The following is a 24,033-nucleotide window of genomic DNA, read 5'->3' on the forward strand; positions in this document are numbered from 1 at the left end:
TAAGTGAAATATTTATGCTCAGTATGTTGGCATTTTCATGATACTCATTGCTGTTATGTCTTGAGAACCTGCCTGATCTTGCGTGCTTTCTATCTTTCACCATTTAATTGTTAACTTTTGTTTTCAAAGCTGTTAGAGAAAAAGGAAGGACTGTTCCGCAAGCACATGATGGGAAAACGTGTGGATTTTGCAGCTCGTTCTGTCATTTGCCCTGATATGTACATTGGTACCAATGAGATTGGCATTCCCATGGTAAGAAGAAATAAAGGAGTAGCTCCTTATGATACTGAACTGTACAGCAGTGTTTTCAGCTACATAGTAAGCAGTTTAAAATGGAGAGGTTTATGGGTTTGTCTAGACTTTTTTCCACCTTACCACTGTGTTAATGAGGGAGTATTGAAGAGCAGGAAATTCTTACTGTTATACTAAACACTAAGCCTAGAAAAGAGGATGGAAAAAGAAAAGCTGCCCTTTCTTCTGTGGTTAATGGATTAGTACAAGTTTCATAAGTAGGTCCTGTTTCAATGTTGGTCTTTGTATGGTATAGCCTGTAACAGGCCCAACAGCCTTAAGGCCCATAGGTTTGTCACAGCCTTCATCTTTAATGAGTCCCAGAGATTAAACCAATCCTGAACTTATAAACAGTCTTTTCTGCTTGCCTATATGAGAACAGTGAGCCTGATGGTTATGCACTTTTCACCTTTATTATAAGTTTGTTTGCAGAACCTAAAACAGTGTTGTTGTTTTTAATTACTAATTCAGTGTTTCTTTTCTGCTCCAGTTGAAAATCATAAGGGCGTAGTTTACTGCCCTTAGAGTGCAGATTTTAAAGCAGAAATATGTCCATTTGGTATGACAGTAGGTTGAGGAGGAATTTCTGTTTACATTTGATCAATTAACAGTCAGCCCTATTTTCTCAATAACTTGTTATTATTTTTAAAGCAAAAGCTGAACTAGTTGTTTCTCTTCTCTTTTCCTGTCCAGGTGTTTGCTACCAAACTGACCTACCCTCAGCCAGTCACTCCCTGGAATGTCAAAGAGCTGAGGCAGGCTGTCATAAATGGCCCAAAGGTTCACCCTGGGGCTTCCATGGTCATTAATGAAGATGGATCTCGTACAGTGCTGAGTGCAAACAGCTTGACACAGAGGGAAGCCATAGCTAAGCAGCTCCTCACGCCTTCTTCAGGTGCACCCCAGTCAGGACTGAAGATTGTGAGTATGACAAAGACTTGGCTTATCAGAACCCTTCACTTTATGGCTGAGTTTTTTGTTCTTGCTAGTGGTTCTCAGGACTGCTCACAAAGGCTCCCTGGGCAAGGTTATCTTGTCTTTTAGCATGTGGCTTGGGAAAGGCTAAGGTGCTACGTGAGAGGAAAAACTGTGCTGTTTGGAGTTTTAGTAACCATTTTTTCATCCTTAGTGTCTCTTAATGTGCAGTGTGTGGCATTCATCTTGCCAAGATGCTGAGTATTCTCTCTTACATCTCTCTTACTGTCTTTGGGCAGTCTTTGTAGTATGAAAGGTAAAGTACTGCTTTATGTCATTATTTTTGCAACAGTTAATTACATCTTCCTTAAATTACACCCTATCATAAGGCCCCAGATTGAGTGTTACAGTGAGATTGGCTGGGGTGCTCACAGGTGTTGGTGTGATTATTGAGAGCTGGACTGGGGAGTTGTAATTTTGGGGGGGATGACTGCAAAACTGCATCCATCATAAATTCACTCCTCTGTGACTCTTGGAGTTGTCAGTCCCTCAAACACAGTTTCATGTTGGCTGTTTTTATCAGGAGGATGACTTACAAAACAAATGAGAAAATGTAAGGTTTTCTTTTCTCATCACCTTTGATCCCTGTATTGCTAAGGGAGAAGAGAGGTTAATGGGACATGGCTTGAATGCTGTTACCTTGGATTGATCACTGTGGTTTGTGGGTGTGTTAATGGAATACATGCATTCTTAGAATGTGGTTAGGTGGAGAGCAGAGAGATTTGGGAGCAAGTACTATTGTTTCATTCTCTTAAAACTTCAGCACAGAATGTTATACTAGAAGGAAGATGTTTGGGATTCATGTGTATTTTAAGGTGCGTTATTTTTTGAGACCTGCATGGAAACACTTGATAAATTGAAACAAAAATCCTCTTGCAGGTTTGCCGTCATATTAAAAGTGGAGATGTCCTGTTACTGAACCGCCAGCCCACTCTTCATAGACCCTCCATCCAAGCTCACCGGGCCAGAATCCTTCCTGGAGAGAAGGTGCTGAGGCTCCACTATGCCAACTGCAAAGCATACAATGCTGATTTTGATGGTGATGAAATGAACGCCCATTTCCCACAGAATGAGCTGGGTAGAGCAGAGGCCTACACCTTAGCCTTTACTGATGAACAGTATCTAGTTCCAAAGGTAAACAGAACTTATTCCCACATGAAGTCACCTTGTTTAAAATATTTGTTGTTGTTTTTTCTAAGGATAAATGAGCTTAAATTTGTTCTTTGTGGGGTTTGCTTTATTTCTTAGTTCCTTTCTGTTGCCAAAGGTGCTGTTTCCCTCAGCACATCCTTGTTGTTCAGGCTCTGTTACTTGCTTCTCTTCTCCCCAAGCCCTGATGTTCTCCTTCTTTAGAGAACACCCATCACATCTGAACAACCTTATTTCTTATAACTCTCAACATCCGGAAGAGTTTTACTGTGAAGAAGTGTTCTTCAGAAGTGACTTTGGTGCTTTTATTCAGCTGCAGTAACTCTGGGAGTTGATAACACTTGACCTATTATCTCCAAATCCTTTTTCTTCCAAATTTCTGTAGGATGGCAAACCACTTCCCGGATTGATCCAGGACCACATGATTTCTGGAGTCAGCATGACAATCCGGGGCTGCTTTTTCACAAGAGAGCAATATATGGAGCTTGTTTATCGAGGACTAACAGACAAAAAAGGAAGAATTAAAACCTTTCCTCCTGCCATTATGAAACCACAACGATTGTGGACAGGAAAGCAGGTAGTCATCATTTGCTGGAGTAAAGAATGCTGGTTGTTCCAAAGTAAGCAGAACACTGATATTAAGAGCAGTGCTACTGAGAGATGCTGAAAAGCTGGATCCTATTCTCTAAGAAACACCATGTATAGCCTAGTGAATGTTCCAAATGGAGCTGTGAGAGTATCTTTTCACTTAATAAGGATGCTCTGTCTAGTAAGCAGTAGATTTCTGAGCTTTTAAAGATTTGCTCCTATGCATAGAACATTGTTTTTTCTCCTGCTTGCCAAATTCTTTACACTGAGAAGGAAATAGGGGGGACAAATAACTCCCGCTGTTTCTGCTTCTTTATAGGTTGTTTCTACGTTGTTAATAAACATCATTCCAGAAAACCATATCCCACTGAATTTGACAGGGAAAGCTAAGATAGGTGGGAAAGCCTGGATGAAGGGACCTGCAAACAGTGGTCTAAATCTTGACTCAATGTGTGAATCTCAGGTATGCTGGTGGCTGGGCTGGGAAGCATTTTGATATAAATGTGTGTAATGTACAGGAATGAGAGGGGGAAAACAGAAGGATGATAAAGTTAACTACAGACATTTAAAGATATTTACCACCAGAAGGTAGAGATTAGAGGGTAGGCCTGGGTGTCAAGAGAAACTCTCTTCTGATCCTGACTGATGCAGACTCCATCTTGTTTTGTTAGACCACATCTTCTTTGTTTTATTTTATAAGTGGATAAATATAGATGGTATTAGAGGTTTTCTTTTTTCTGTAAAGACTGCAGCCTTCCAATACTTAAAGGAAGATTATAAATGGGAGGGAAATCAACTCTTGATGCTGGTAGATAGTGATATAGTAAAAGGGGAAGTGACTTTAAACTAAAGGAAGGGATATTTAGATTAGATGCCAGGGGAAATTTTTCACTGAGAGGATTTTGAGGCACTTGAACAAGCTGCTCAGAGATGCAGTGGATGTTCCATCCTAAGAGGTGTTCAGGGTCAGGCTGGATGGGGCACTGGGCAGCCTGATTTGTTGCTTGATGTAGCTATTAGCAACCCTGCCACAGCAGGGAGGTTGGAAGTAGGTATTTTTTGGGATTCCTTCCAACCGAAGCCATTTTATGGTAAGTGGGTAACACTGGTAAATATATTTAATCTTTCACCAGTCTGTGGTGGTGATGTTCTTCCTGAATAGTTGTGTTTTCTTTTTCAGGTTATTATTAGAAGTGGGGAATTACTTTGTGGTGTGTTGGACAAAGCTCACTTTGGCAGCTCTGCCTATGGCCTAGTCCACTGCTGCTATGAAATCTATGGGGGTGAAACCAGTGGAAAAGTGCTAACATGTCTAGGACGCCTCTTTACTGCTTATCTGCAGCTGTTCAGGGGATTTACAATGGGTGAGTATCACAAGGACTTATCCACTATTTCACTGCACTGCAGAGCCTTGTGGGGTGTAAAGAAAACACTGTTGGGCAGAATACATGCCAGGAGTTCTGTAAATAGTTTCACAAGACATTGTCTTTGAGTGGGATCACTGTTTGGCAGCCTTTTTTTCCCCCTCTCCTTATTTTAACATAGTTTTCCTTCTAAGAATAAGGTATAACCTTGAGTATGTCCTTTAAATTCTCTCATCAGTCCTGTCTAATCAAAATAGGTAGGGAATAAACATCTTGTATTTAAACTTTGGTTAGATACAATCTCCTATGAGCCTGTGTGCTGCTTTTTACTTCAGTGGTTGCATACAAGCCATAAACACTGATGAGTGAAATGGGAGGACCTGGAGGGGTTCTTAAAGTCTTGCGTATCTCCTTTAGCTGTAAACCTTTTGGTAAATATTTGACTTTCATTACAGCTTTGCCAACTCATACAAAAATGCAATTGGTGGTGAATAAAAAAATTGACCCTCACTCTAGTTTCCTGCAATAGTTTAAATGCTTCGAAGGGCCTGTAGAACTTTGCAAGGTGTTTTTATATGGATGCATTTCAGTGTTAAATTTAAGGGTTAAATTCACTGAAGTGAGGGTAGAAAAACTACTTTGAGAGTTAGTGAGGAAAGATCATTAGGTAATTAAAACATCAGAAAAAGATTAGTGAGTCTGGAGCAGGAGAATATTATCTAGTGAAGGTGAGATGGTTCAGGACTGAACAAAGAGATGCTGAGATGAGTAGGGTTCAAAAGGGGACAAGGTAGAAGAGACGAAGTTGTAACGGGAGAAGAAGAGGAGGGACTGGACTCTGAAGATGCTGGGATATGTAATGGGGCCATAGGCACTTTTGCTTTATTCACACTTTGTTCACTTGTACAACTCAGTAGTAAAGCTCCCACTCATCTCCCCAGCTGCTGTACATGTAGACCATTGGGATCATTTAATCTGAGAGGTTTCTGGGACTCTGCTCAAAGCAAGTCCTGCCAGGTGAGCTTGTGCAGGGCTGTCGCCTCTTAGGAACATCTCCAAGGACAGCAATTCTACAGTCTCTTTTAGTCAGCATTTAATCTTATACATCCTTAAAAGTTAAATGCATCTCTTTCGGTCTCTATTATGTGTCCTAGACACTTTAGCGAGCATTTCTGGTGAATTCTGCAGGAAGCAATGAACACTTTCCCAGTTCTTTTTGGTTTAGGTCACTGTGGTTTGTCTGTCTTTAACAGGGATTGAAGATATCTTGGTTAAACCTGAAGCAGACCGCAAAAGACACAAAATCATCAGAAAGTCAAGCCAGTGTGGTATTGAAGTAAGTCTGCTTTGCACAACTTTTTGTTTTCCCAATGGTTTAAAAATTTGGAAATCCTGCCCTATGTAATCATTTGCTTGGCACCTAAAAAAAAAAAACCAACATGTTTTACTTTCAGGTTGTTAGAGCAGCTCTTAATTTGCCAGAAACAGCATCATGTGAAGATGTCCAAGGGAAATGGCAGGATGCCCATCTCTGCAAAGACCAGAGGGATTTTAACATGGTTGACCTGAAATTCAAGGAGGAAGTAAACAATTACAACAATGAAGTTAACAAGGTTGGCATCGAGGCATCTGTATATACTAATTTTGTTTAGAGCCTTTCTGTTTAAGTTAATTTCATGTTGATGCAGGGTGACTGACTGTTCTGGAGGCTGAAGCTTTCCATCTGTCTCCAGCATAAGGCTTCACATACCGCCTTCCCAGAACCCCTCAACCTTCTCCTTCCTGAATGAGATATTCAAAACGCTTTTAAAATTATAAACAGACATGTCTGCAGTTAATCTTTGCTTTGCTTTTAACAGGAATTAATTGTGTTTATTATTTTATTAATGATAGTCTTGTTTTGTTCCTTTCACCATACTCCAACTATAGGTTTGCATGCCATTTGGTCTGCATAGGTGCTTTCCAGAGAACAATTTGCAATTGATGGTACAGTCAGGAGCCAAAGGATCCACTGTAAATACAGTACAGGTAACAACAGTCATAATTTGTGACAGCTTGATATAATTTGTACTAGAGTACACATTACTGAAGAGTTATTCTGTGGCTATCTAATAGGAATGCAAAATGTTTACTCTGGGCTTTGGAAATAGCAGTAATGTGGGGACCAATATAATTTACGCTATTTTAGTTTCATGTGAATTTGTATTGAAATACTTATACAGAATGAGTGTGGAAGTGTTGAATTCAAATCAAGATGCTGGAACAACTTTATTTAAAAAGACCAGATATGATCCACATGCCTTTAGTGTCCATCATTAGCAAGGACCTTCACTGAGCATTTCAGCATTTAATTAAAGAACATTTAGTGGACAAGTAAATTTTCTTTTCACTGTGTTCCCAAGGAAAAAATATTTCAGTTACATGAGCAAACGCTGATGGAAAAAATGATGTTTCCTTTTTCCCTTCCTGTTCAAATGTAGATTTCTTGTTTGCTGGGCCAGATTGAGTTGGAAGGTCGAAGGCCCCCACTGATGCCATCTGGCAAATCTCTGCCATGTTTCCAACCCTATGATTTTTCCCCTGGCTCAGGAGGATTTGTGACTGGCAGATTTCTCACTGGGATCAAACCTTCTGTAAGTTTAATACGCCTTTTGCTTTGTAGTGGAAATGCTAAGTCATGGCCTGAGAAAGTGATTAAGCACATGGTGGGAAGGCAGGGCCAACCCAGGGGAGCTTAGGTGCAAGCAAAGCACCTGAGTGACTGTAAGGGATGGAGCCAGGATCCATCCCTTCCTGTACCTCATTTAAGGGTTGGCAGTGGAGGTGAGGGTATCTCTTCTTGGAGATCCCTGCTTACCTGAGGCCTTCCAGAGCTGAGCAACTCTTTTCCTTCATTTCTGTATCTGTAGCTGCAGCATTTGGACTCATTCTCATTTGCTGTAGCCAAAGACTTTGCCACCCTGCTATTATACCATTATAGCATTACATGCTTATACTGGAATTTATGTAGATCTTGCTATTGCAGGGTTTTTTTTCTATTACAGATAAAACAACTATATTCACTGTACTTTCAAATACAGCTTTTCAGAAAGAGTATGAATTACCAGCCTTGGTGTACCTGTCAGCAGAATGCTGATGGAATTGTTTTTGTTTAGGAATTCTTCTTTCACTGTATGGCTGGCAGGGAAGGTCTTGTGGATACAGCTGTCAAAACCAGCCGTTCTGGGTACCTACAAAGGTAAGATCCTGATCCAGACCACGTCTGCAGTATGTAAAAGGTGGAGCTTCTAAATTATTTTAGAGATGACGAGGGGTTTTGAGGGAGGACTCCTGCCTCCTTTTGCACACTGCTGATTCAGTGTGATGATGGAAATAGAGGAAAAAAGGATTGCTTTTTCATTGTAAGACCCTTCAGTCCAAGGAAATTGCCAGTGAATTGTGCAGGAAGCTTTGCAGTGTTATTGTACATTTTATCTGCATGTCATGTCTGTAAGAATTTTTCTTCCTAGGTGCACTTAAGATTTCACTGGAAACAGTGTTTTTCATGTTAGGGTTATATATCATCCTTGTTACTTTGTAGCCTCAGTATTTGCTTTCTCCTTTGGGACAGGTGTATCATAAAGCATTTGGAAGGACTGGTGGTTCAGTATGACCTGACTGTACGGGACAGCGATGGCAGCGTGGTGCAGTTTCTGTATGGAGAAGATGGGCTTGATATCCCTAAAACTCAGTTCTTACAACCTGAGCAGTTTCCTTTCATTGCTGACAACTATGAGGTAGAACACCTAAATGTTAATTATGTGGTGTAAATGGACAGACTGAAATGCGTGGTTAAGCTTATTGCTTAGCGAGGTAGTGGCACAGCTGTGTGTCGCTGTCAGACTATGCTGTGCTTTATTTGCCACTGTACTTGAAATACAGAAGTGACTGTTAAGTATCATTGTCTCTTCTAAGACTGCAGTTGAATTCATATCAACAGAGATGATGTTTCTGTTCAAGTTCTCACATTTGATGACTTGCTTTTTTTGGTGTCATTTCAATCACTACTTACTAAAGGGTGGTATTAGTCACATAAAGATGTACGGACTTGAGAATTGTTTTACAGCAGCAGAACATTTAGAGTTGCAGTAGATGACCTTATGCAGTTTGCTCCTCTTTTTCAATGACTGCAAGTGTAGAGAGTGGAATAATCCCACAGATAACTTTCTTCTAGGTGATCCAGAAGACAAACCATCTGGATGAAGCCTTAGCAAGGATGGAGTCTCACCAAGCGAAGCAGCAGTTTAAAGCCATCAGAAAGTGGCGGGCCAGGCACCAAAACTCTGTGCAAAGAGAAGGAGGTTTTCTGTTGTTTTCCCAGAAGAAAATGGCAAGTGTAAAGACACATTTCCCAGGAGGAGAAAGCAAAAATGGGAGAGATCCTGCTACTTTACAGGTAACACAGAAGCAATTGAATTGGCCTAGCCCTTAAGAAAGCAAAACAAAGGAAAAAAAAACTTTGCAGAATGCAGGATCTAGTGATTACTTATTTGTCCCTGTGTGTAACAGGGTAACTTTCCCAGGTTTTGAAGGGATCATATATCATTTGTGTGGGTAATGGAGCTGAGATTAATTTATTGATACTTGAAGTCTGTGGGCCCTAGAGCTAGGGCAGAGGCCAAAACCTCCCAGGTAAAACTGGCTTTAGAAAACAGCCTGTGGCTGTTGCACACAGAATACAGCTCTCAAGCCAGCCCTGTCTACTGTTTCAAAAGGTGTGCTTATATACTCTTGTACATCAGGACACTGATTTGTATGTTATGGCTTCTACTGAATGAATGTATGGCCATGAAGCGCAAACAGGTGCTGCTTCGCAGCCATATTTTCACAAAGAATTTATCCTGGTACACTGTGGACAGTTTACATAGAACTCCAAATGGAAGGTGTTGAGATATGTAGCTTCCTTTAGCTTGGCTGCACGTGTCACTGGGATGTTTATTCAGCTGTGCTGGCTTTTTTTGTTGTTGTTGCTATTGGTGTGTCTAATGACATCCAGAACAATTTGACTTGAGGATTCATGCATTTGTTTGTTCCTTTTTTCAACAGATAAATAGATATAGATAAAAATATATATCTGTCTATATAAGCTCATAAAGCTCAGTGTGCAGACTACCACGTGACAAGCTAATTTCTCCTTCATAAAACAAAAAGCTTGTAGAATATATATTTAGTTCATTTCCTGCCTTGACTTCCTCCCCTCCCCCCCTTTTTTTTATTAAAGTCTGTTAACTTTTTCTTCTACTATATGTAACATTTGAAACGTGACTTGAAAGATTGGCCAACTGAAGAATAGAAGTAAGACCAATCAGCTTATATAATTAAGATACAAGCTGTATTTAAGGTCAGTGCTGAAATCATAAGTGCAGATTAATTTATAAGAGAAGAGTTCCTTTGTTATGTGAGTTTTGGACAGGTGAATCAGCTAGCAGTAAAGATTTAAGTACGTCAAGAGGTTTCATTTCAAAGTTAAAAGCGTTCTTAACTCTGTTTCACTGGTTTCTAAGGTAGTTTCTATGGTAGACAATCTATTTCAATTGTGTAAAGAACCTTGAAGACATTTGGGATCAGAAGTGTGTCATGAAATGGAGAACCGTGTATTTGTAGTTGAGGTGTTCTTTAATGTGTGTTACATACAGCCTGAAGTGTTCTGTGGATAAGCTTTTCTTCCTTCCCTTGCTAGACTGCTGGTGGAAGTGACACTATTTTGTTTTGGTCCTGTTGTGGCTTAACCAACCTGCTTAAAAATTCTCTCTTTCTTTTCAGTTAATGAAGATGTGGTATGAGCTAGATGAGAAGAAACGAAGAAAGTACCTAAAGAAGGCAATTAAGTGTCCTGACCCAAGTCTTGCTGTCTGGCGTCCAGATTCCTACTTTGCATCTGTTTCAGAAACATTTGAAAGTGGAGTTGAAGATTATATCAGCAAACGAGAATGTAAGAACGGAAGAGGTTGCGTGCAGCCAGCACTTTCATCTGATAGGTAATAACTTCTGTGCTCACTTCTTTGTGCTAAGACATTAAAAGCATTTCTCTTTGTGGACTGAGTTGGCTAATGGTGAGAAGACTTTATCAGCTCTTGCTTTTGTTGTGACCTTTTGTGAGGCAAACGTTGTGGATTTCAGAATGGTTCCTGAAAACCATGTTTGTGGAATGCATGGTGGAGAGGTATTTGGGTTATCAGTTCCTTCCAAGCCTGGATTTTCATGCTGGTAATGACTTTGGTAAAGGCTTCATGGAATAACAGCAGCATCTTTGTGTTCTCCATATAAAACAATATTTCACAGTAACAGTTAAAAATGAAAATATGTTCTTGCCATAACCTAGAATTAGTGATACAGTTGAGATAAGGAAGTGAGTGTAAATAGATTATCATTTGATATCATGAGAATTAGCAGAAGTAAAATGTTACTTGCCTGGGCCCTCGTTTTGTGTTACTGATCTGTATTTCTCAAATTAGATGAGAATATCTAGTTTTATGGTTTCTGAAAGGGATCTGTCCAAAGGCTACCAAGAGAAACTGGTTGAAAGAGCTTCATTGGCTTCAGCCCTGTTTCGGGCTATACAGAATTCTTTATTTTATACTCACTGAACTTAAACCTCTGCTTATGTCACGTCTTTCAGATTAAAGGATTTGTTATATTTGAAGTGGCAACGATCTCTTTGTGACCCAGGAGAAGCTGTGGGTCTTCTTGCAGCTCAGAGTATTGGGGAACCTTCCACACAGATGACTCTGAACACCTTCCATTTTGCTGGCAGAGGTGAAATGAATGTCACGTTGGGTATTCCAAGGTGAGAAACCTGTGTTCTCCTTGGGTCCTTAGCTATTTTGGCACTTAATTAATAGAGCTTTGTCTTAATGGCAGGGATGTGTATTCTTGAGAGCCCATGATAATTCAGTTTATTGTGTGTTCTCAGAAATACTTCAACACTTTACAGTTTTGTGGCTTTTGGTTCACTTTCCAGAAACAAAATGACTGTAGATGTCCCTTACCCTTCCCTGGCTTATACCAAATGGCTTGTTTCTGTGTTTTGTTTACTACAGTATAACCCTAAGGCAACCGTGCTGTGTGGATTTGCTCTCTGCTCACCTTACTAACCCCTATGAACTTCTAAACCTGGTTGTCTTTTATTTAAAAAATAAATACATAATATCATTGTAAATGATGACAAAGTCTTACAGGTCTAGGATTACCATCACCTAGGCAGAAAAGGACCTGGCTTATAGCAACAGGGTTTCTCCTGGTTCTTCTGTTTTCTGGCAGTGACTTTGCCAGCATACACGTTTGCCAGCCAGTCATCATTTTTAGTAGCACAGATGCTAACCCTGGCCTTGTGCGTGAGGCTGATGTCTTAGGTGGCAGATGGTTGTGTTATTTCAGTGAAGCAGAGGAGAGGAAGAAGGCAAGAGGAGCATACGTTATCCATTTGTAGGAAGCAGGCTTCATTAGTTCTTTTCTGGGAACAACTTATTATCATCTCTGGTTTCTTCCCGTAATTGGAATGATAATGTAATGGGATCAGTAGAGCTGCTGCTGTGCTGTGCCTGATGAGGAACCAGGGAAGTGCAAAGGAGTGCTGCAGCAGTAACCACAGCTCTTGATACGTATGGTTTTGGTGAGACTGGCAGTTGCTGCATGCTGGCTTATTAAATAAACATGCTGCTGCCTGCTGTCTTATTAAATGAAAGAGATGCTGATTTGATTGCATAGTGCTTCTATTGCCTAATTTGAATGACCATTCTTTATTTAAAGGTTGCGGGAAATCTTGATGGTAGCCAGTGCAAACATTAAAACACCAATGATGAGTGTTCCTGTGCTCAATACCAAGAAAGCTCACAAGAAGGTGAAACAGCTCAAGAAACAGCTCACAAGAGTGTGCTTAGCTGAGGTGAGCCACCTATGCAGTGTATCCTTTGAGAATCTGCACATCAGAGACAGATGCACCGAAGTCTGATCAGTTCTGAGCTCCATCTCTTCTTAGGAGTGCAGTCTTTTCTGTGCTCTCCTGCATTCTCCATCTTCTGTCTTGCTTCTTTGAGTCAGAATGCAGCAATGTTAGAGTTAAGACTCAACTCTGCTAAAATACTGGGGTTGTGTTCAATGACCACGTAATGGAGGTCAATAAAATGAAGCTATTGGCCCACTGAGCATGAGCTCTTGTGAAAAAGTGGGATGAGGGTCAGGCTGTTCTCCCAGTGTTGTCTAAATCAGTCTTTGGCAGGAGTTGAAGCCAAAAAGAATGCAGTGAAGGAGAGTCATCTTCCCCAGGAACTGTCACAGAGCCCACAAAAAAGTTTTTTAATTAGTCTTGTGTAATTCTGCTCTCATATGGAAAGCATTGGAATTGCAGGAAGTAAATAAGGCGCCTTTACCAAGACCGACCTGTTGCTGCTTGTAGGTCTTGCAGAAAGTCGAGTTGGAGGAATCCCTGCACTTAAAGAACAAGGAGAACTGCCATCGCCTCTACAAAATCAAATTCTGCTTCTTGCCCCATGAATGCTATGGAGAGGAGAAGTGTGTGAAGCCCAGGGACATCTTACACTTCATGGAAACAAGGTTAGTTTGCTTTCACATGTTTCTCTTCTCTTGACCTTCTGTGGGCTCTAAGGATCATTGCATGTTTCTTATTACCACTGCTGTGGTTTTCAGTGCAGCAGTGTCCTGAAGATGTGTTAGCAGAGGCATCTACACGGCTGCTTTTTGTCTTGAGCAAGCCTGGGTATTAGTGGCTTGCATGCAGTGCAGGATTCTGTTGAGGTTGACCAGGGATGACCAACCTTTTGGCTTGCCTGGACCACACTGAGTGAAGTGGAATTGTCTTAGGGTGCATATAAAATACACAGTTAATGCATATATGTTACAAAACAAAAAGAGAGAGCAATAAAAGCATAAAACTTGTGGTTTGGGCACGAGGTAATCTGTGAGAAGAGCCTATACAAGCAGCATCACGTTCCGTACCTTTGGATGTTGAGGTGTTTATTTTCAACGTGCTTTAGGTATCCCTTGATGCTGGCATTGAGCTTAAATGAACCTTGTGATTTTTGTTGTTTGTTTGTTTTCTAACATTTGAAAAGAAGAAGGGCTTCATTTGTTGTTGGTGGTGTTGGTTGTTGTTCAGGCCTTGTGTTCATGCTGAGTTACTTCATGTAACAATTTTGCTTGTTGGTTTTAAACAAATAAAAATCCAATCTCTTCTGAAGGTGGGTGTGGTGCCCTGATTTTTTGTATTCAGATGAGCTTAAATCGTGGGCTTTTGGATACATAGCTACATTTATGGAATCATAGAATGACCTGGATTGAAAAGGATCATAATGATCATGTAGTTTCAACCCCCCTGCTATGTGTAGGGTTGCCCACCATTATAAGAGATTTTATACCAATTTTTTGTTCTCAAGGAAGTGGGAAAGGGCCAAACAGAAACATTATTTTCCTTACCCTAGGAATACTTTTGCATCCACCAAAGAATTATTACCTATCACAAGTTGATTGGCTTCTTAAGATGTATTTGTTTTCAGAGAATCACAGAATGGCCTGGGTTGGAAGGGACCTCAAGGATCATGAATCTCCAATCCCCCTGCCAGGCAGGACCACCAACCTCCCTATTTACCAGACCAGGTTGTTCAGGGCCCCATCCAACCTGGCCTTGAACACCTCCAGGGATGGATGGGGCATCCACAGCCTCTCTGAGCAGCTGTTCCAGAACCTCACCACTCTCATAGTAAAGAACTTCCCCCTGACATCCAACCTAAATCTTCCCTCCTTCAACTTAAAACCATTTCCCCTTGTCCTGCTGTTATCCACCCTTTTAAAGAGTTGACTCCCCTCCTGTTTATAGGTTTCCTTCAGGTACTGAAAGACTGCTGTGAGATCACGCCTCAGCCTGTCTTTTCTCCAGGCTGAACAAGCCCAGCTCCCTCAGCCTGTCTTTGTAGGAGAGGTGCTCCAGCCCTCTGATCATCTTTGTGCCCTTCCTCTGGATCCTCTCCAACAGCTCTATGTCTTTCTTGGACCGGGGGCTCCATACCTGGACACAGTACTCCAGATGGGGCCTCAGAAGAGCAGAGCAGAGAGGGGCAATCACCTCCCTGTTCCTGCTGGCTGATGGTTGTTTTCTGACAACTTAAAATCAGTGTAGTTGAAGTTGCACATTTTGGGTTGCTTCTTCTTTCAGGTTCTTTAAGATTTTCCTGGAAGCCATTAAAAGGAAGAGAGCCAAGATGTCGTCTTTTACTGAAGTCAGTGCCCGCAAAGCGACTCGTAAAGATTTAGAAGATGTTGGAGACAAGGTACAGAAGCACATTAACCTGAGCTCAGTACTTCACTTCCTTATTTGTTTTTGAGAACCAGAATTTGGAAAAGCGTAGCCTTTTTTGATAAGACACTAAATGTGTGAATACTGAATTACTCATTGTTTTCTTTATGCATAAATCATCTTTGTATTCTCATAACAACTACTTCCTTGTTCATTTTATTGTAGATAATATCCTCATTTACTTAAGACTGTACTCTGAGAATGCATATTTGTTTTAGCCTCAGTGAGACAAAAGCTTACTGCTCTCCCAGAATGAGATCCTGTTACAGAACTGCTTGCCAATACCTTTGGGAAAAGATAATTTGTTTGCTGAAGAGCTTTTGCATGCTTCTGCTGTCACTTCTTTCTCAGTAAGGGCTGTCGTATAAACAAGGCAATAGCTTAGTATTATAGGATTTCTTCTTTAATGTTAAAGGGGGAATGTTTACCTTAAAGATGGACGGGGTTGTTAAATTACAAACGCATAGCTAAAGGCTTCTGATGGATTTCATGCATTCCAGCAGAGTCAGTCTGATTCCGATTATCTCATTTATTACGGATTTCTAGGCACAAAATAATCAAGAAGCTCCAGAAGGTGAGGAAGAAGAAAAGATTGTTGATGCAGAACCTGATGAAGGGGATGGTGATGCTACAGAAGCAAAAATGAGGAGGAACCGGGAAGAAGAGGTAATGTTTTCATAGGTGCTCAGCACTGCCTTGGTCTGGATAGGCAGGAAGACTTCCATCGAAGCAAAAAAAAGTGGATACTGAGATGCATCTGTTGCATTATTCTCTTTACAACAGCTATGCTTTCATTGTGCCATATGGTACAGGCAAGGTATTTGCAACACATCTGCCGGGAAGATTTATGCATGAAACTGCTCCATGTGTTTTGTTGCTCTGCACGTTCTGGCTCAGAGAAGTGCCTCATTATTTCTCTGTAGGTTGATTATGAGAGTGAAGAAGAGAATGGGGAAGAAAATACAGCTGAGAATCCAGAAGATGAAGAAGCTGAAGCAGAAAAGGAAGAGAAGACCCAAGATGCTGATGAAGAAGATCAAAATGGAGCAGATGGCAATGATTCTCAACATCTTTCCTTTATGTCTCAGACTAAAAAAGAAAGAGATAAATTACTTAAGTCAGCAGAGGTGCGAATAAATGCTGTTCTGAACAGCCACCCATCCATACAGGACTACACATTTGACACTGAACATGAACTTTGGTGTGAGGTAAGATAGTACTTAGAAACAACTGTTGCACAGTGATTGCTTGCAGCTCTTGTAATGTGTATCTCTTAGAAAAGCTGAAGTCTGTGCTGAAGCACAAGTGTACTTAACGCCATTTTAAGGAAGCCTCTGATTTACATAGAGCCCCTGATTAAACTTTTTTTAATGACAACTGATGGGTTTATGTTGTTTTAATCCTGGTGCGGGAAAAAAAATAATTGGCTGGGCTGCTGAAAGGCTGAGAACGTGTCTACAAGGCAGGAAGGGAGCTTCATATGGAAAGCACATTTATTCATAGAGGACTCTAGGATAATTAAAGCTGGAGTTCTGTAACTTTATGATACAGTAATAAGAGGGGACAGGAATTCGTGATCAAATGTAACGGTGGCAGCTGGAAAAATCTAGCAGGAACGTGAATTTCCTATATGAGAAACATTTCCCTCTCCCTGTTTTGAAAAAACCTTTTAACACTTTTAGAAATAAAACTTCCTGTTTCGTATCTAACCAGTTATTTTTATACTGTCTGTCCACCCTCAGTTCTACTCTTATATCCTTCCTCCCAAAAAACCACCTGGCAACAGTCTGTCTTTGACCTCAACTATGACTCATCAGCCATCCCAGTGCTGTGAAACTATAAGAAGATGCAGCAAAATCAAACAAGTTGCAGGCACTGAAAGACTTGCACAGTCCTCCTGCAAGGTGGAAGATGGAAGGGAAGAAAACCCTATTAGTATAGGCTGTGAGGGCTTGAAAGTACTGTAAATAAATGGCCCTGGGATGTGCTGTTCATGTTGGCGCTGCTCAGCTGTGATTCAAGTTGGATGCTTTTGTTCCCAAACATGCAATTAGGATAATCCCACTTGGCTGCTTTTTGCCTGAAAAGGAAGCAGGCTGGTTGTTGAGTATAAACATTGTGTTGCTTTTTTTCTTTTTAGGTTTCGTTGGCACTTCCGTTGATGAAGGTGTACTTTGATATCTCCTCTTTGCTTCTTTCTCTTACACGAAACACGGTCATACATGAAGTGAAGGGGATCACACGATGCCTGTTGAATGAAAGTACCAATGAGAAAGGAGAGAAAGAACTCATTCTGCAAACTGAAGGGATCAATCTTGCAGAGCTGTTCAGATACTCTGATGTATGTAATCTGTGCGTAATCCTGAACTTGAATGGTCCTTTGTGTTCTAGGGAGAGGTGGTGGATGACGGGTGCCATCTAAGCTTAGCAGGGCTGCTGTGTAGCCTTCTCAGCTCTTAAGCTTTCTTCCTTCTCTGCTTTTTTTCCCAGATGTGTTCAGAGCTCATCAGAGTCTTTCCTCAAGGGTAGATTATAAATCGTTATTTTGTGCAGCAGCCCAGGATCTAATGACAGATAATTCCACACTGTGCTTGTAACTGTCTTTATAAATGTTACTTGAGGGAGTTCTTCCATCTAAATGAATTGCAGTGCTTGGAGATGAATAGTTCTGTTATGCCATCTAGCCCATAACTCTACAAACAGAGGATTGTTTTATGCTACATCTTTTCTACTGCTTTTGTTAAAAGAAGGTTCTGGCTGGCTGTGACATTGATTGCAAGACCTGACCACGTCCTGCTGCTGGGAATAGCCAGTTTATTTGTTTTCTAAATTAGGGTCGTTTTTTTCCATCTCTGTTGAATTTCGATTCTGATATTAGTGTATGAAGATTAAATCTCCAGAGTCATCTTTGTCTGTATTTGGCTCTGAGGTACTGCCGTGCTGTTGGTGTTCACTTAATGAAAGGTGAAAGGGGGGAAGAAGTTATTTTGGCTTACTGAGCTTAACTGAAGTTATTTGGAAAACTAAAGCTACTGTTGTCCTAATTTATATCTGTGCTTTTTTGCTTTCAGATTTTGGACCTGAACAGACTTTATTCCAATGATATTCATGCCATGGCTAGGAATTATGGTATTGAGTCTGCCCTGAGGGTCGTTATAAAGGAAATAAAAGATGTATTTGCTGTATACGGTAGGATTTCTCTGTACCATTGAAAATGGTCTTTATTATCATTAAGTTGGTTAAAAGCAGCCACTTTGCGCACAGTTGTGTCTTAGCATGATTAATAATCATATTTTAAGTTAAGTTTTCATCATTTTGGTCACTATGGTGCATTCTGGGAAGAATTTGTTGGTGAACTTCAGTTTAATCATAGTAGAAAATTCACTAGACAAGGTTATATTTTTCTTTTTTACTATATGGATTTTGCGAGTTGGAAAATCCACAGGAATTAATTATTAACACCTGAGGAACATTAACTATGTTAGACGTGTGAAGTGGCCCTGAGAATTGGATTTAATCTTGACTCGCTTTAGCTTTTTAATGATAAGAGTCCAGGCTCCCTTTATAGTTCAGTTTGTATCTTCCCTAAAATAGCTGTGCTACCTTGACTGAAGGTTCTTCCCTTTGCACTGCTGAGAGAATCCAGACAGCGATATTAGGGAAGATGCTTGATGGGCTCAGGGCAACCTGTTCAAGTGCATGTTTTAGGGGTTGGCAACCATGCCTGTGGCAGGAGAGTTGGAACTAATTGATCTTTGAAGGCCCTTCCAACTGCAGCCATCCTATGATTCCCTTCTATGACTGTATACAGTGGGAATTTCAGCAACTGGTTTCATAACACAGATTTATCAGGTGGCAATCCAGTAAACCTTCCAGTTGTTAAGTTCTCCTAGGTAGATGTTAACAGAGCAGTTAATGATTTCCCATCAAGCAAGTGCTATTTTTTTTGAGCCTAAATGGGGTTTTCCATGGATGCCTAAGATCATAACACATATCAGAACCTTTCTGATATCTACATTCCTCCATTGCCTGGCTAATATAGACCTGTCCCATCACTAGTAGATGGGTGCATGTAGACAAAAATGATAGAGATCTCACTGCTGTTTTGCAACACTCTTGATGTTCTAGTTTCCTGGTTTATATTACAAGTGAGGAATGCCCATCTTGGATGCGTCAGGGGAGCAGTTATGCCAGCTGCATACAAAGAAGTGCAACAGCCAGAAGAACACAAATAAAGATGCATTCTCCACGTTGAGTAGATTTCAGGGATTTAATTTAGATCAGATTTCTTTCTTTAGAAAGCAAACCTTGAGTGCTCTGATTGCTCTTTCCTGTGTTCTTAGGCATTGCGGTAGACCCTCGGCACCTCTCGCTTGTGGCAGACTACATGTGTTTTGAAGGAGTTTATAAACCCATGAATCGTTTTGGAATCCAGTCCAGCTCCTCCCCTCTGCAACAGATGACATTTGAAACCAGTTACAAATTCCTGAAGGAAGCAACAATGATGGGTAAATGGGTTTAGTTTGAACTGTATTTCAGGATTTCACGTGTGCTTTGTTTGCACTGGAGCTTTCTGCTATTTTGAGTAATGCAAAATTGCATTAGAAAAGAATGCCAGAGGCTGCAATTTTAATTAAGTCCTTGCTTAGGGAAACGTTCCAGACATTTTTAATAAAGCTCTGCCAGCTTAAATGAAGTCAGCTCCCACATGTAGTTTGTGGGGTCTGCGATTCCTGTCTTTAAGGATTAGATAGGCTTCTTAATAACAAACCTTAAGATCGTTAAGATTTGTTCTAACGAGGCCTTATAACAGACCTTAAATCTGCCCTTTTCTGTCTTTACTTACACCATTAACACTCTCATCTCTGCTTGGTTTTCACGTCACTGTTGTAACTCCTGCATTTACTCCTTGCCATTCAGAACTGTAAAAACAGTCTTCTCAGTTGTTACCTTGATTCTGTTTTTCTTCTGCTGCTTTTAGAACTCCTTTCTTTGGTTCTTTGATGTTCCTTTTCCTTTAACACAGACAAAAGGTTGGGTTAATTTGCTTAACGATGGGTTTCTGCTGCCATTTGAGATGACTGTGTACCCTTCCACAGCCTTTGCCTGCTCTGGAAGTTGTGCAGAGCTTTTAGCCTCATCTACCTGACCATATCTCTGCATGGATCACTGAGGGTGTTTGAAGTGATATAAGATATTTATAAGATAAAGTTTTTTGCCAGGCAAAGCATAATTATGTTTGGTGAGTACTGCAAATAAAGACACGAAGTGCACATTAACAGTAGGGCATGGTGAGTTTGCAGGAAAGCCAAGCTGGCTACAGGTGCACAGATTTATTCATTTCACCAAGATGGAAACCAGAATCCTAATGTGGATGAGAGCGGTCTGGATCTGATTTGTTTTAATGCAAGTGACAAGTTGACTGTACATCAAAACAGACTCTGTGCCCACATATGGCCTGAGTCAATGAGAAAGGATAGAAGGAAGCACAGGAACCAGCTAGCATAGCAGGGAAATGCAGTCAGAGTGCAGGTGTGACTCAGTGGGCTGCAGATCAGGAAGATTTGGTGTGGCGAGAGCACATCTGCGTCAGCAGAGAGATCCTTTGGGCTGTTTGCTCGAAGAATAACTCTTTGTTAACATCACGTGAGCAAACAGGATGGTTCTGACTTTGACTTAACAAAGAACCTTTTTTTTCCTCTCTCTCTTTCTTCAGTTGACACACATTTAGGAGCAGCTATTTACTTGTACAGCTGTAGCTGAGATCAGAGCAGCAAGCACGTGCCATAAGTTGTTATGATGCAGCACCTTCCCCGCCATCCTCTGTTTCTATTAAAAAAGTTCAGTTCATTTTGCTCAGTAGAATAAGCGAACACCAACTTATCAAAGCTTTAGCAGTTTTACTTCCAGTTGTACAACGTGCTTTCATTAAATATATATATATATTATCCAGCTTACTGATGTTTAGGATGAATGAAAAGCAGCCTGCTTGCTTATAGAAACAGTGAAAGCAAAACACTATCAGCCAGACATGTCATGTGGAGAGCTTCCAAATTTCTATGACAATATCTCGCTACAGTGAGCAACCACAAAATGAAAGGAATTCAAGGAATGTTTCTCTCCAGTCAAAAGTGCTCTTCGTATCTTGCCAGAAGGATTTAAAATCCACATCAAAAGGGATTCGCTCTAACAAAGGAAAAAGACTCCACAGGAGAAAAGCAGGAATGAAAGCACCAAATCTTTTTGGTTTTGCCTCACTGGTGCGTTTTCTTTTAAGCAATTAATTTAATCAGCACAACGTGTTGAGTGGAAGGTCAGAGAGATCCGTGTTCTCATGGAATTCAGACTGTTATCGTTTCATACTGAGTGGGGGAGATCTGAGAAATGTGTGGCCCCGTTGCACACGAAGACTCAGAAGAGCAAATTGTTATTGTAAGAAAAGCAGGAAGAGTTTTCAAGCTCCTCTCTAGGAATATAAAGTCAGTCTCAACAGTAGGTGGCAATGCCTTTCTGAAGCTGGGGCTCTGAGCCAGATGAAGTTCTTGCATGTAAAATAGAACACTTTCTTTCAGCACTGACCTTGGAGAAGCCTTTGGGAACACACTAACCTGACTTTTAACTCTGTTGTAGGTGCCCATGATGAACTGAGATCCCCTTCTGCATGCCTGGTGCTTGGGAAAGTTGTGAAAGGAGGGACTGGCTTGTTTGACCTGAAGCAACCCCTTACGTAATGTTTTGCCTGTAAGATTCTGACCGATACATTCATCATAAGAAGTATTTGTCTGTATATGCTCTACAGCTGTGCCTACAGCATCTGCTGTGTCTCAAGTCATCTTTCCTGTGCCAGCAGATGTATTAATCTGGATACCTGATGAGCCTAATTTCTTTAATGAGATTGTTTGCACCTATAGGAGCAAAAGAAACGTTTCCAAAGAACCATTTACTCGCTGTTCTCATTTTATTTTTAATTGTTTTTATTTTTTACATAGGAAGAAATAAAATGGAGGAGACCATCTGGGTCTCACAAAGACAGAAATCAAAGTAGAATCTGTTGATGGGGCCTGAATCTTGCAGGGCAGGATGCTGGGCGGCTAGTGGCAGTTGCCATGTGGTTGTGGAACTGTTAGTCCAATCCTTCATCAGCCAGAGATGTGAATAGAGGAGCTTCTCTAGGCATCCTCCACTGTCTACATGTGGAACCATTCCTGACACAGTGAGAAACCCTATGTTTGATAAAGGTTTTTTGTTCATAAGTGGCAGCGTGAGCAGCTGCAACGCTGGCTGTACAAACCAGTCCCAGAAGAGTCACTGACACAGAGGTTTGAAGCTAGTTCTGCTTAATAAAGGATGCGGCAGAGAAGTGTTGGGAACACCCTGTTATGTGACTGTGTTACTGAGGGAATTCTGTCATGCAGTCGGCAGCCATCATCACATTGCTGGCTGTTAAACAGCTTCTCTTCGTGAGTCAGACCTGTTTAATACATTTTTAATCAGAATGAGATGCCCGTAAGTTGTTGCTATTCTTTGAAGTGTAGGCACCTTTTCTGCCTGATTTCAGCCTTTTCTGCCTGATTTCATCCCTCTGCCCTGCTCTGTGGTGCCCTTAGGCCAGCAGAGGAGCTCCTGCTTGCAGCAGAGCTGCACTGAAGGGGTTAGATCAGACACTAGGAGACGCTGGTTTACGATTGGGAAAGAGCCTTTGTGGATTATCTCCATGCATCAGACCCTTAAAGCTGTGTGTCAAAAGCACATTTCGTTGAAGCTTAACAAATGCATGACAACCTTTTTGTAAGGGGTTTCCTTTCCAATCTTAACACCTGCTGCGTGTTTCTCATAAACACGTCCTTCTGTGAACAGCCAGGAAATTGTTAGTTGGACAGAGCTTTGCAAACGGTTAGATGGGAAAGAGCAAATGGGGTAATGAGTCTTAATTTCAGTTGGCAGTCTGTGCTGTTACAGACTGCTTGCAGAGAAGGATCTGTAAGTAATGCTTGTTGTCCTTCAGCAACTGAAGGACATGTTGTGTGTCAGAGAGCTCTTGGTCCCTGCAGTATCAGCTTTGCAGGAAGCAGGGGTGAGTTCAGCAGGCAGGGAGGCATGATGAACCGAACTGACAGGCAGATGAACCAAACTTCCCTTTCCATTTTGAGTTGTCTTTAAAATGTAGGTAACAGGACCAGCTTTGGAAGATGATACTCATGTGGACTGCAGTAAGTCAGGCTGTAGGAAAGCTACCAGAATTACAGTTCAGATTCTAAGTCACGTCCGCTTAGAAAAACAAAGGAGGTGGTTGTTCTAGTCCATGGACAAAAGGGATAGGGAGTGCATATGGCAGGGCCACAGCTGTCTCTGGAGGTGGAGACATGTACATGTGTTGGCATATGAATGGGGTTAGTTTACACTGCAATTCTTCATGCTCTCTAGCTGGAAGAGAGGCCGCTGAGGTAGCAATTGCTGTTAATCCGTAGGGTGAGCATGCTGCCTGGGGACTTGGCTGCACCTTCTGCAAAGATGAGTTCCAATTTGCTTAAAATTCACATGCATGGAGAAGAAGTAGAAGAAATGCCCTCCTTCCTGGGCAGGACTTCTGTTTCTGTCTGTGTGATGGGCAGCTCTTGTGCAGCTGGACCTGGAATGGCTGACTTTGTCTTTCACCATGCTGCAGTTACATACAGCTCTTTTTGAGGCTGTGATCTTCCTGCCCTCCAACTCAGCCACGGTAAACAGTCAAACCTTGTGATAATTCCTATAACTTTTCCACATATGCTGCATTTCAATCTGTAGATGGTACAAAAATCACATGCAACTCTGCCATTGTTGGCTTTCTTCTGCTTCTTCTTGCCTCAGAACCATCCATTCTTTTAATTATGTGCTGTACCGTAAGGTGCCAAGATACCCCAACACTGAAAATGCGAGAAGAAAAAGTAGCTTGCAATATCATTTTTTCAGCATGTGTTCTCTCCATTAACGATGCTGTATGGTGTGTCTGAGATGCTGAAGGTTTGAGGCTCGACAATCCCCTCGAGGATGGGGTTGGTTGGTATATGCAGGTGGGAAGAGGCTGTAATAAATGTAAAGTACTTAAAGCTGTGGTAGAAGGAACTTCCAGTTACAGAGCCAGAAAGGGAGGCAGCAGTGCTCGGAACTCTTGGACTCTTGGGTCATGCTTGCTTTGGTGGTGTATCCTCGTGTACCAACCCACTGGTTCGGATTTATTACCTTCAAGATATGGATAACGAATTACCCTTGTGCTGGAAATGGTGAATCGGTTACTTTTATTTGTACACTAATTAGGAAGTGAGCTACCTTTATGCTTGA

The 24,033-nt window shown here is 41.2% G+C and overlaps 1 protein-coding gene across 1 annotated transcript in view; it reads left to right on the forward strand.

Annotated features, from left to right (window-relative positions):
* The window catches only part of POLR1A (RNA polymerase I subunit A), a 27,786-nt gene extending 5,705 nt beyond the window's left edge, over positions 1-22,081 (forward strand). Inside the window, exons 11-34 of the mRNA XM_072335538.1 lie at positions 130-252; positions 985-1,212; positions 2,146-2,400; positions 2,801-2,992; positions 3,323-3,466; positions 4,184-4,367; positions 5,621-5,703; positions 5,822-5,980; positions 6,297-6,395; positions 6,848-7,000; positions 7,523-7,605; positions 7,978-8,143; positions 8,581-8,802; positions 10,170-10,384; positions 11,026-11,193; positions 12,156-12,291; positions 12,802-12,959; positions 14,575-14,689; positions 15,262-15,381; positions 15,639-15,923; positions 16,856-17,056; positions 17,787-17,904; positions 19,059-19,223; positions 21,346-22,081. Coding sequence (XP_072191639.1) covers positions 130-252; positions 985-1,212; positions 2,146-2,400; positions 2,801-2,992; positions 3,323-3,466; positions 4,184-4,367; positions 5,621-5,703; positions 5,822-5,980; positions 6,297-6,395; positions 6,848-7,000; positions 7,523-7,605; positions 7,978-8,143; positions 8,581-8,802; positions 10,170-10,384; positions 11,026-11,193; positions 12,156-12,291; positions 12,802-12,959; positions 14,575-14,689; positions 15,262-15,381; positions 15,639-15,923; positions 16,856-17,056; positions 17,787-17,904; positions 19,059-19,223; positions 21,346-21,446 — 3,873 coding nt within the window. The 3' untranslated portion in view covers positions 21,447-22,081. The remainder of the gene's footprint in view (positions 1-129; positions 253-984; positions 1,213-2,145; positions 2,401-2,800; positions 2,993-3,322; positions 3,467-4,183; positions 4,368-5,620; positions 5,704-5,821; positions 5,981-6,296; positions 6,396-6,847; positions 7,001-7,522; positions 7,606-7,977; positions 8,144-8,580; positions 8,803-10,169; positions 10,385-11,025; positions 11,194-12,155; positions 12,292-12,801; positions 12,960-14,574; positions 14,690-15,261; positions 15,382-15,638; positions 15,924-16,855; positions 17,057-17,786; positions 17,905-19,058; positions 19,224-21,345) is intronic.
* The last annotated feature ends 1,952 nt before the right edge of the window (positions 22,082-24,033 follow it).

Source organism: Excalfactoria chinensis, chromosome 4, assembly GCF_039878825.1.
Source record: "Excalfactoria chinensis isolate bCotChi1 chromosome 4, bCotChi1.hap2, whole genome shotgun sequence".
NCBI lineage: Eukaryota > Metazoa > Chordata > Aves > Galliformes > Phasianidae > Excalfactoria > Excalfactoria chinensis.